Source organism: Gasterosteus aculeatus, chromosome 10 (genome assembly GCF_964276395.1).
Source record: "Gasterosteus aculeatus chromosome 10, fGasAcu3.hap1.1, whole genome shotgun sequence".
Lineage (NCBI taxonomy): Eukaryota > Metazoa > Chordata > Actinopteri > Perciformes > Gasterosteidae > Gasterosteus > Gasterosteus aculeatus.
Window position 1 is genome coordinate 9,516,967 of NC_135697.1, and position 13,236 is coordinate 9,530,202.

General features: G+C 42.3%; 3 protein-coding genes across 3 annotated transcripts in view; 2 read left to right on the top strand and 1 right to left on the bottom strand.

The window, feature by feature from the left end:
- Positions 1 to 154: 154 nt before the first annotated feature.
- LOC144383564 (uncharacterized) lies at positions 155 to 3,948 on the top strand. The gene has a single exon (XM_078081572.1). The coding sequence runs from the start codon at positions 155 to 157 to the stop codon at positions 3,203 to 3,205; it is 3,051 nt and encodes a 1,016-aa protein (XP_077937698.1). The 3' UTR covers positions 3,206 to 3,948.
- A 430-nt stretch (positions 3,949 to 4,378) lies between these two features.
- Positions 4,379 to 8,648, top strand: LOC144383566 (uncharacterized). The gene has a single exon (XM_078081578.1). It carries the CDS (start codon positions 4,379 to 4,381, stop codon positions 6,209 to 6,211), a length of 1,833 nt encoding a protein of 610 aa, XP_077937704.1. The 3' UTR covers positions 6,212 to 8,648.
- Positions 8,649 to 8,715: 67 nt separating this feature from the next.
- The window catches only part of LOC144383565 (uncharacterized), a 5,594-nt gene continuing 1,073 nt past the window's right edge, over positions 8,716 to 13,236 (bottom strand). Inside the window, exon 2 of the mRNA XM_078081577.1 lies at positions 8,716 to 11,186. Within this exon, the coding sequence (XP_077937703.1) occupies positions 9,301 to 11,186 (1,886 nt within the window). The 3' untranslated portion in view covers positions 8,716 to 9,300. The remainder of the gene's footprint in view (positions 11,187 to 13,236) is intronic.

Here is a 13,236-nt window from a genome sequence, read left to right on the forward strand (position 1 = left end):
AGGTGGCCCATAGAATGTTATGACGTCACACAAAGATGAAAGGGAACGCGTCATGGCCTACGTCAGAGAGTTCTTAATGCTCCAGAATGTATCTTGAGTGCATTCGTGTTCGGAGAAGCAAGAGAGCGGACGTGTGTGGAGACTTCCAAGCGACATGGCAGAATCACAGGGCGGTGGAAGGATGCTTCCATGGAAGTTAACTGAGGCGTTTGTTGTACCAAAAGAAAAGCGGATATCTCAAACCGAAGCCCGTTACACCCAAAGGAAACTCAATGAAGCAAAGGGTACGATATTACAACTTAAAATCAAGTCGGAGGCACAAAGGGAAGTGATTGTTGTGAGCCAGAGGAAGATGGATTATCTGCATTCGGAAATATCTTCCCTCATGGAGAATGAAGACATTTCAAAAGAACATCTAAAAGAAGCAGAGAGGAAACTTGCAGAGAAATCGAATATGAATGATGATCTTCATCGACAGAACGCTAAAATTGAAGAGCTCTCTAGAATTAATGCTGCCCTTAAGCAGAGTGAAGAGGAAGCTCACCAAAGAAATCATGAGAATTTGACCCAACTTAAAGACTTGAATGAGAAACTAGACAGAAAGACCAAATATCATTCGTCTTTTGTTCTGCAATCCGAGAAAAGAGAGGACGCTTTGATCAATGAAAATAAGGTTCTTGGTGATAAACTGACCTGCGTGACATCTGAGAAAGATCTAAATCAGGCAAAGATTTCTGATCTGGAGGCAGTTGTTGAAGCGCTAGTTGAGGAAAACCAAACTATGAAGAACCAGAGCCTGATCGCTGAGAGGGAACACACCAAAGTCACTGAACATCTTTCTACAACAAATAATGAAGCAAAGAGTAAGATATCACAACTTAAAATCAAGTTGGAGGAACAAAGTGAATTGATTGTTGTGAGCCAGAGGGAAATTGATCATCTGCAATCGGAAATATCTTCACTCAGGGAGAATGAAGACATTTCAAAAGAACATCTAAAAGAAGCAGAGAGGAAACTTGCAGAGAAATCGAATATGAATGATGATCTTCATCGACAGAACGCTAAAATTGAAACAGACTTTGAAGAGCTCTCTAGAATTAGCGCTGCCCTTAAGCAGAGTGAAGAGGAAGCTCAACAAAGAAATGACGAGAATTTGACCCAACTTAAAGACTTGAATGAGAAACTAGACAAAACGATCAAATATCATTCGGCTTTTGCTCTACAATCCGAGAAAAGAGAGGACGCTTTGATCAATGAAAATAAGGTTCTTGGTGATAAACAGGCCTGCGTGACATCTGAGAAAGATCTAGATCAGGCAAAGATTTCTGATCTGGAGGTAGTTGTTGAAGCGCTAGTTGAGGAAAACCGAACTATGAAGAACCAGAGCCTGATCGCTGAGAGGGAACACACCAAAGCCACTGAGCATCTTTCTACAACAAATAATGAAGCAACGGGTAAGATATCACAACTTAAAATCAAGTCGGAGACACAAAGTGAATTGATTGTTGTGAGCCAGAGGGAAATTGATCATCTGCAATCGGAAATATCTTCACTCAGGGAGAATGAAGACATTTCAAAAGAACATCTAAAAGAAGCAGAGAGGAAACTTGCAGAGAAATCGAATATGAATGATGATCTTCATCGACAGAACGCTAAAATTGAAACAGACTTTGAAGAGCTCTCTAGAATTAATGCTGACCTTAAGCAGAGTGAAGAGGAAGCTCACCAAAGAAATGACGAGAATTTGGCCCAACTTAAAGACTTGAATGAGAAACTAGACAGAACGATCAAATATCATTCGGCTTTTGCTCTACTATCCGAGAAAAGAGAGGACGCTTTGATCAATGAAAATAAGGTTCTTGGTGATAAACTGACCTGCGTGACATCTGAGAAAGATCTAAATCAGGCAAAGATTTCTAATCTGGAGGCAGTTGTTGAAGCGCTAGTTGAGGAAAACCAAACTATGAAGAACCAGAGCCTGATCGCTGAGAGGGAACACACCAAAGCCACTGAACATCTTTCTACAACAAATAATGAAGCAAAGAGTAAGATATCACAACTTAAAATCAAGTTGGAGGAACAAAGTGAATTGTTTGTTGTGAGCCAGAGGGAAATTGATCATCTGCAATCGGAAATATCTTCACTCAGGGAGAATGAAGACATTTCAAAAGAACATCTAAAAGAAGCAGAGAGGAAACTTGCAGAGAAATCAAATATGAATGATGATCTTCATCGACAGAACGCTCAAATTGAAACAGAGATTGAAGAGCTCTGGAGAATTAATGCTGCCCATAAGCAGAGTGAAGAGGAAGCTCACCAAAGAAATCATGAGAATTTGGCCCAACTTAAAGACTTGAATGAGAAACTAGACAGAAAGACCAAATATCATTCAGATTTTGTTCTGGAATGCGAGAAAAGAGAGGACGCTTTGATCAATAAAAATAAGGTTCTTGGTGATAAACTGGCCTGCGTGAGATCTGAGAAAGTTCTAAATCAGGCAAAGATTTCTAATCTGGAGGCAGATGTTAAAGAGCTAGTTGAGGAAAACCGAACTATGAAGAACCAGAGCCTGATCGCTGAGAGGGAACACACCAAAGTCACTGAACATCTTGATGACCTTCAGAAGAAAGTTGAAACATGTTACAGAACAATCTCGGAGAAAGATGAAGAAATGCAACTACTTAAACAGACCAATGACCGATATCTGTCAGAGATCCAACAATTCAGACCGCAGGAGATGCAGGTAGTTGGCAACAACAATTTAAGAGAGGAATTCAGAATTTATGCTCAAAACACAGAATCATCTGAGAATCACAGTGACGAGAGCCTCCCAGTGACGGATCAGACAGAGGAGACACCTGAAGATGAGAAGGTGGAGACATCTGAGGAGATGAGACAGGAGACACATGAGGTTCAGACAGAGGAGATGAGACAGGAGACACATGAGGTTCAAACAGACGAGACCCCTGAGAATCAGACAGAGGAGACACCTATGGATGAGACGCAGGAGACACCGATTCAGGCCAGAAGTTGGTGGTCTGGCCTTGCTAAAGGTGTGGTGTACGTAGGATGTAATATAGCTATCAGCATCGCGACATCGCTGCTTCATGGACAATTGTTCCCTAACAGCTGCAGTTCAGACTTAAATTACAGCCAGTCAAACTGTTTGAATGATTTCCAATGCTTCACGCCTCGTCCCTTCTAATCAGGTAAAAATACTCACACCAAATGATGAATGATGACCTGACAATGTGAACTGTGATGGTTCGTGTTAAGTGTGAGGTAAAGAGAATGCATTTATATTTGTATATATAATTGTATGTATGTACGTGTGAATGTGAGTGTGAATGGTGACCTGACAATGTGAACTGTGATGGTTCATGTTAAGTGTGAGGTAAAGAGAATGCATTTATATTTGTATATATAATTGTATGTATGTACGTGTGAATGTGAGTGTGAATGGTGACATATCGCCCAGTGTGAACTGTGATAGTTTATCATCAAACCTTTGTAGGTTTTTGCATGTACCGGTGTTATGGTCCGGCTCAAAGGCCACAACAAATAGAGGAAACCACGCTCCAGGGATTACCAGCCAAGGATCTTTATTCACCAAAGTAACTGGTTAAACAAACAAACAAAACACAGCAAAGGAAAAACGCCATTGTGCTGGGGAACAGGAGAAAACCAGCAGTCACCCCCAAACACTCAGAAAGGGGCAGGTTTTAATGCACTCAAGAGACAGTGGCCCGCTGCGTCTGATCTGCCTGATGGCCTCAGCTCCACTCCACCAGGAAGTTCACCCTGTAACACACACAGACAGAGACACAGCCACAAATACCCTGGCAGTGGCCCTTGGGCCGCCACACTGGTATATTAGTATTTTATAGAATACATTTTACACACGTATCTTGTTTAACTGGCGGCACGGTGGCGTGGTGGTTAGCACTGTTGCCTCACAGCAAGAAGGTCCTGGGTTTGATTCCGCACAGTGGCCTTTCTGTGTGGAGTCTGCATGTTCTCCCCGTGTCTACGTGGGGCTTCCTCCCACAGTCCAAAGACATGCTCTGGGGATCAGGTCAATTGGGGACTTTAAATTGTCTGTAGATGTGTGGATGTGAGTGTGAATGGTTGTATGTCTCTGTGTTAGCCCTGCGATTGGCTGGCGACCAATCCAGGATGTACCCTGTCTATCGGCCGAAGTTGGCTGGGATGGACTCCAGCCCCCCCGCGACCTAATGATTGATATTGATAATAATTGATCAATGAAAATAAGGTTCTTGGTGATAAACTGGCCTGCGTGACATCTGAGAAAGATCTAAATCAGGCAAAGATTTATAATCTGGAAGCAGTTGAAGCGCTAGTTGAGGAAAACCGAACTATGAAGAACCAGAGCCTGATCGCTGAGAGGGAACACACCAAAGCCACTGAGCATCTTTCTACAACAAATAATGAAGCAACGGGTAAGATATCACAACTTAAAATCAAGTCGGAGACACAAAGTGAATTGATTGTTGTGAGCCAGAGGGAAATTGATCATCTGCAATCGGAAATATCTTCACTCAGGGAGAATGAAGACATTTCAAAAGAACATCTAAAAGAAGCAGAGAGGAAACTTGCAGAGAAATCGAATATGAATGATGATCTTCATCGACAGAACGCTAAAATTGAAACAGACTTTGAAGAGCTCTCTAGAATTAATGCTGACCTTAAGCAGAGTGAAGAGGAAGCTCACCAAAGAAATGACGAGAATTTGGCCCAACTTAAAGACTTGAATGAGAAACTAGACAGAACGATCAAATATCATTCGGCTTTTGCTCTACTATCCGAGAAAAGAGAGGACGCTTTGATCAATGAAAATAAGGTTCTTGGTGATAAACTGACCTGCGTGACATCTGAGAAAGATCTAAATCAGACAAAGATTTCTAATCTGGAGGCAGTTGTTGAAGCGCTAGTTGAGGAAAACCAAACTATGAAGAACCAGAGCCTGATCGCTGAGAGGGAACACACCAAAGCCACTGAACATCTTTCTACAACAAATAATGAAGCAAAGAGTAAGATATCACAACTTAAAATCAAGTTGGAGGAACAAAGTGAATTGTTTGTTGTGAGCCAGAGGGAAATTGATCATCTGCAATCGGAAATATCTTCACTCAGGGAGAATGAAGACATTTCAAAAGAACATCTAAAAGAAGCAGAGAGGAAACTTGCAGAGAAATCAAATATGAATGATGATCTTCATCGACAGAACGCTCAAATTGAAACAGAGATTGAAGAGCTCTGGAGAATTAATGCTGCCCATAAGCAGAGTGAAGAGGAAGCTCACCAAAGAAATCATGAGAATTTGGCCCAACTTAAAGACTTGAATGAGAAACTAGACAGAAAGACCAAATATCATTCGGATTTTGTTCTGGAATGCGAGAAAAGAGAGGACGCTTTGATCAATAAAAATAAGGTTCTTGGTGATAAACTGGCCTGCGTGAGATCTGAGAAAGTTCTAAATCAGGCAAAGATTTCTAATCTGGAGGCAGATGTTAAAGAGCTAGTTGAGGAAAACCGAACTATGAAGAACCAGAGCCTGATCGCTGAGAGGGAACACACCAAAGTCACTGAACATCTTGATGACCTTCAGAAGAAAGTTGAAACATGTTACAGAACAATCTCGGAGAAAGATGAAGAAATGCAACTACTTAAACAGACCAATGACCGATATCTGTCAGAGATCCAACAATTCAGACCGCAGGAGATGCAGGTAGTTGGCAACAACAATTTAAGAGAGGAATTCAGAATTTATGCTCAAAACACAGAATCATCTGAGAATCACAGTGACGAGAGCCTCCCAGTGACGGATCAGACAGAGGAGACACCTGAAGATGAGAAGGTGGAGACATCTGAGGAGATGAGACAGGAGACACATGAGGTTCAGACAGAGGAGATGAGACAGGAGACACATGAGGTTCAAACAGACGAGACCCCTGAGAATCAGACAGAGGAGACACCTATGGATGAGACGCAGGAGACACCGATTCAGGCCAGAAGTTGGTGGTCTGGCCTTGCTAAAGGTGTGGTGTACGTAGGATGTAATATAGCTATCAGCATCGCGACATCGCTGCTTCATGGACAATTGTTCCCTAACAGCTGCAGTTCAGACTTAAATTACAGCCAGTCAAACTGTTTGAATGATTTCCAATGCTTCACGCCTCGTCCCTTCTAATCAGGTAAAAATACTCACACCAAATGATGAATGATGACCTGACAATGTGAACTGTGATGGTTCGTGTTAAGTGTGAGGTAAAGAGAATGCATTTATATTTGTATATATAATTGTATGTATGTACGTGTGAATGTGAGTGTGAATGGTGACCTGACAATGTGAACTGTGATGGTTCATGTTAAGTGTGAGGTAAAGAGAATGCATTTATATTTGTATATATAATTGTATGTATGTACGTGTGAATGTGAGTGTGAATGGTGACATATCGCCCAGTGTGAACTGTGATAGTTTATCATCAAACCTTTGTAGGTTTTTGCATGTACCGGTGTTATGGTCCGGCTCAAAGGCCACAACAAATAGAGGAAACCACGCTCCAGGGATTACCAGCCAAGGATCTTTATTCACCAAAGTAACTGGTTAAACAAACAAACAAAACACAGCAAAGGAAAAACGCCATTGTGCTGGGGAACAGGAGAAAACCAGCAGTCACCCCCAAACACTCAGAAAGGGGCAGGTTTTAATGCACTCAAGAGACAGTGGCCCGCTGCGTCTGATCTGCCTGATGGCCTCAGCTCCACTCCACCAGGAAGTTCACCCTGTAACACACACAGACAGAGACACAGCCACAAATACCCTGGCAGTGGCCCTTGGGCCGCCACACTGGTATATTAGTATTTTATAGAATACATTTTACACACGTATCTTGTTTAACTGGCGGCACGGTGGCGTGGTGGTTAGCACTGTTGCCTCACAGCAAGAAGGTCCTGGGTTTGATTCCGCACAGTGGCCTTTCTGTGTGGAGTCTGCATGTTCTCCCCGTGTCTACGTGGGGCTTCCTCCCACAGTCCAAAGACATGCTCTGGGGATCAGGTCAATTGGGGACTTTAAATTGTCTGTAGATGTGTGGATGTGAGTGTGAATGGTTGTATGTCTCTGTGTTAGCCCTGCGATTGGCTGGCGACCAATCCAGGATGTACCCTGTCTATCGGCCGAAGTTGGCTGGGATGGACTCCAGCCCCCCCGCGACCTAATGATTGATATTGATAATAATTGATCAATGAAAATAAGGTTCTTGGTGATAAACTGGCCTGCGTGACATCTGAGAAAGATCTAAATCAGGCAAAGATTTATAATCTGGAAGCAGTTGAAGCGCTAGTTGAGGAAAACCGAACTATGAAGAACCAGAGCCTGATCGCTGAGAGGGAACACACCAAAGTCACTGAACATCTTGATGACCTTCAGAGTCAAGTTGAAACATGTACTACTTACTTAGTACTTAGTTTAACTACTTAAACAGACCAATGACCAACAGACCAATGACCAATATCTGTCAGAGATCCAACAATTCAGAACGGAGGAGACACCTATGGATGGGACCGGTTCAGGCCAGAAGTTGGTCTGGCCTTGCTAAAGGTCTGGTCAATGTAGGATGTTATGCTGCCATCGGCATCGCCACGGCAGTGCTTACTAACAGCTGGAGTTCAGACTTGAATTGCGGCCAGTCAAACCGTTTCAATGATTTCCAATACACCGCACCTCGTCCCTTCTAATCAGGTACAAAGACTTACACCAAATATGACTATATTTGAATATGGCTATTAGTTGTATTCAAAAGACACATCCAATCAACCGCAACTCAACAGATGAACAGAATAAGACATCCCCTTCGAGCGAGGGGTAAATATTCATCTTCATGATCAAACCAATGTAGGTTTTTGCATGTATGTGTGGTTGTTTGCCTCCGTATGGACCTATGTCTGTATGTGAGTGTGAATGATGACCTGACAATGTGAACTGTGATGGTTCATGTTAAGTGTGAGGTAAAGAGAATGCATTTATATTTGTATATATAATTGTATGTATGTACGTGTGAATGTGAGTGTGAATGGTGACATATCGCCCAGTGTGAACTGTGATAGTTTATCATCAAACCTTTGTAGGTTTTTGCATGTACCGGTGTTATGGTCCGGCTCAAAGGCCACAACAAATAGAGGAAACCACGCTCCAGGGATTACCAGCCAAGGATCTTTATTCACCAAAGTAACTGGTTAAACAAACAAAAAAAACACAGCAAAGGAAAAACGCCATTGTGCTGGGGAACAGGAGAAAACCAGCAGTCACCCCCAAACACTCAGAAAGGGGCAGGTTTTAATGCACTCAAGAGACAGTGGCCCGCTGCGTCTGATCTGCCTGATGGCATCAGCTCCACTCCACCAGGAAGTTCACCCTGTAACACACACAGACAGAGACACAGCCACAAATACCCTGGCAGTGGCCCTTGGGCCGCCACACCGGTATATTAGTATTTTATAGAATACATTTTACACACGTATCTTGTTTAACTGCAAGTTGGGTTTCCAAATATTATCCCACAATCAACCAAGTGTTTGGTTGATGTCTTCCACGTACTACACAATAGTTTTCATTTTAGCCCAAATAGTTTTACTCTGTATATGAAATGTATGTTCAGTCATGAAAAACCCTCAAATGATGTTCACTCATGATTTATCAGTTTAAGAGATCCATCATTTTTATTGCAGGACTTTTTGTAGATTGACAATTAATTTGTCAGATAGACAAATATATATTTCAAAACATTTGCAAGATATGTTCCCTAAATCTGCAACAAAGATTTGGGGGATGACAAAAAATGATATACATTTAATGACTGGTTATTACATTACATATCATTTAGCTGATGAAAATCAGGAATCAGGAAACATTTATTGCCAAAATATGTCATAAATATAAGGAATTTGACTTGGCGGTTGGTGCGTGACAGTAGATAGTATAACAATAGACAACAAGACAGCAGTGCACGAGTAATAAAGTAAAATAACATGCTAATGCTATGGATTAGTTTAAAATAAGACAATAAAGTTAAATTAAAAAATTAAAAAAAATTAAGTGCACTAGCGAACAAGTGACAAAAGACTTTTCTTTCAAATGCAGCATTTATGTTCCGTTCTTCTAGAAGGCTTCAACGCCTTTTTAAATCTTAATTGCTCCAAATATTTACTTTAAGACGTCTCCCCCTTGTGGGTTCTTATATGACGCTTCAACACTGCTGTCCAAGTGAATGTTTTCCCTCAGGTGACACAAGAATATGGCTTCTCCCGACTATGAATTCTTAAATGATACTTCAAATGTGATGGCTGAGAGAATGTTTTCCCACAGGTGCTACAAGAATATGGCTTCTCCCCACTGTGGATTCTAATATGACGCTTCAACACTGATGTCCGAGCGAATGTTTTTCCGCAGGTGATGCAGGAATATGGCTTCTCCCCACTATGAATTCTTAAATGATACTTCAAATGTGACGGGTGAAAGAATGTTTTCCCACAGGTGCTACAAGAATGTGGCCTTTCCCCTGTGTGTATTGATATATGACGCTTCAATACTGATGGATGAGTGAATGTCTTCCCACAAGTGTTGCAAGAATACGGCCTTTCCCCTGTGTGGATTGATGTATGACACTTCAATTGTGATCTCTGAGTGAATGTTTTCCCGCACGTGATGCAAGAATATGGCTTCTCCCCACTATGAATTCTTAAATGATACTTCAAATGTGATGGCTGAGAGAATGTTTTCCCACAGGTGCTACAAGAATATGGCTTCTCCCCACTGTGGATTCTAATATGACACTTCAACACTGATGCCCGAGCGAATGTTTTTCCGCAGGTGATGCAGGAATACGGCCTTTCCCCTGTGTGGATTGATGTATGAGACTTCAATTGTGATCTCTGAGTGAATGTTTTCCCGCACGTGATGCAAGAATATGGCTTCTCCGAACTATGAATTGTTAAATGATACTTCAAATGTGATGGCTGAGAGAATGTTTTCCCACAGGTGCTACAAGAATATGGCTTCTCCCCACTGTGGATTCTAATATGACGCTTCAACGCTGATGTCCGAGTGAATGTTTTTCCGCAGGTGATGCAGGAATATGGCTTCTCCCCACTATGAATTCTTAAATGATACTTCAAATGTGACGGCTGAGCGAATGTTTTCCCACAGGTGCTACAAGAATGTGGCCTTTCCCCTGTGTGTATTGGTATATGACGCTTCAATACTGATGGGTGAGTGAATGTTTTCCCACAAGTGTTGCAAGAATACGGCCTTTCCCCTGTGTGGATTAATGTATGACACTTCAATTGTGATTTCTGAGTGAATGTTTTCCCGCACGTGATGCAGGAAAATGGCTTCTCCTCACTATGAATGCTTATATGAGCCTTTAAATGTGATGACCGAGAGAATGTTTTCCCACAGGTGATGCAGGAATACGGCCTTTCCCCAGTGTGAACAATCATGTGGGCTTTTAAATCACTATTATATCTGAATTCTTTTCCACATGGTTCACAAGAAAAGGGTTTCTTATCACTATGGACTCTTTTATGGGCCTTGAATACTGATTCATGAGGGAATCTTTTCCCACAGGTGTTGCATACATATGGTTGATCAACTCTGTGGGTTCTTCTCATGTGGCCCAACAAGCTATTTCTATGTTGAAAGTATTTCCCACAATCTCTGCACAAAAATGGCTTCTCACTCGGAGGAGCTGGTTCCTTGTTTGATGTTAAACTAAGTTTTACTCCTTTCTGATCTCGGCCATCAGATTCATGAGGATTGTGAGAGAGAAGCTGGTGGTCATTGTTTAGTTCAACTACAGCGGTGCTTTCAACTGAAATGTATTCTAGAGATGTTTCCTGTACCACACTCTCAGCTTCATCAGTACACGAGTCCAGAAGTTGATCTTCACCGTGGCCTCTTTCCTCACAAGTAGGAGTCAACGTAAAGGCCTCCTGCTTCGGTTCAAGCTGCTCTCCCTCTGGACTGGTGCAGAGTTCCTCCTGTTCCTCTTTAATCTCTGGAGGATCTGGGTCCTCTTGGTCCAGACTGGGCTTCCTCTCCTGGAGACAGAGCTGCTGGTCAGAGAGAAGCTCCTCCTCCTTACAGACACGTGACTGTGGGAGCTCTGGAGGGACAAAAGGAATAGAAGATAAACGGTTGAGCGTATAAATACAACGAGTGTTTATAAACCATAAACATCTAGTGTTCTACTGTTCTATTAGTAAGTTAAAGAACACTTTGGTTTGAAAAAACGTGAATAATGTCTCATCTTTATTGCTTTAGACCAGCGATTCCCAAAGTGTGGGCCGCGGCGCCCTGGTGGGCCACCAAGGTACTGCAGGTGGGCCGCGAGAGGTCATTTACAATGAATAAATAAAAAAGGTTTTAATTTTCAATTTTGAAAAGTTTGAAATGAATATAAAAATATGTATGATGCGGCACATTAGTTATGTGAAAAATTAATTGATGAAGCAAAAACAATTTAAACGAACAGATTGGTTAATGGTTGATCCATACTGGTTGTACACGGCGCGCAAGGCGCTCTGCCAAACATGCTAAAGCTCGTCTGACGGCGAGACGCTGAGCGGCGCTCAAGCGCGTGAGATATGGAGCTTGTTTCAGGGCGCGTCGGAGAAACAAAGCTGTCGTTCTTGACGAGCACATAATGAGATTAAAGAGCGAGAGACGGTGCCCTTTTCATTACAGTAGCTGAACCATCTTAACGGGGAAATAAGTTATTCTAAAAGGAGCCCTTGGTAGGCGGCGTGGCTGGAGAGCAGCCGGAGATTTAAGTCGTGGATGGCGAGCGGGGCGGCGGGAGCGGACGCATCTCGCAGTATCGATCGGACCCTGAAAACACCGACACATCCCACATCCCCCATCGCCAAACGTTTGACTGCTACGGCGGCAAATCACCAGCCGGTCTGCGAGCTGGACGCATTGGTCTTAATGTGCCGGTAATGATGGTAAATGATGGTTGTAGCTGGTTGTCATCTTCCAGTCCACTACGGTTACATAAAGGTGTCGTTTGTGTTTTGACAACGTTGTATCTCATAATTTCGACTTTCTATCCCCTTTCTTCAGTGCGGAAATGGGCTTCTATAGTTGTGTGAATGCATCGCTCCGGCCAATCCAAAGACGGGGTTTGTAACTAATCAGGTGTACAGACCATGTGACTGGCTCCGCCCCCTCACTGTCAGAACGAACACCGAGCGCGTAGAAAACTCCTTCGAGCGCGAGCAGAGATTCTCCTCCCTCGAGCAACGAAGTTCACGTCTCGCAAGCGAGCAAATACTAGTGATGGCAAAGTGAAGCTTTCCAGCCAATTGTATCGGGAAAAGGTTCATGCATTCAATGCATCGCAAACTCTATGATGACCTCTGCTGTTGAAAACCCATAGTGCATGTTTCGCATAGCCTACCAGTATATTTTGGCCCAGTCTCTGTGGGTTGAACATGATTATGAAAAGTTGAACCAATAAATCATCTAATAAATACATGGATTCCTATATGAATAAAACTATTGTTTTTCAGGTTTGAATTGTGTCCTTGTTTGTGTATTTCAATTCTCTGTACATTGGCAAGAAGTGGGACAAACATACTAGGAGAATAATTAATATATATATATATATATATATATATATTTCTATGTAGGTAATATAATTTAAAACACCAGCAAGTGCTTCCTACTGCATGTGCAGTTATGGCAGTCATAGGGACTTAGGTGAATTGTTTGAATGTGGGAAGTGATTTATAGAGGAAAGGTCAGTTTTTAAGGGGCAGTGATTGTGCTTTTGGACAGGTTTTTTATGACAGGATATTGAGGTGCTTGTGGACACATGGGATGGGGCATTGTTATTGATTTTTTATTGAGAAACTATTTTCTTCACAGTATTGGGGTGGAGTCGGTTTCTTAGATACCGTTTCCCCAGCTTTAGAAAAAAGGCGCTCACGCGGCACGATGAGGCAGGAATGCTCATAAGATTACGTGCTAATACAAATAGATGTGGGTACACATGTTTGTGTTTGACCCAATATTTTAGCGGGTCTTTACTCCGTGGAATGTTTGGCTCAGCCAAATATCGGGTGGTCTCCACAATAAAAATAAACATCCATAATTACACAGTATAAATGACAGACTTTGCCTGCCTATTGCTAACCGTGTTAGAGGGAATC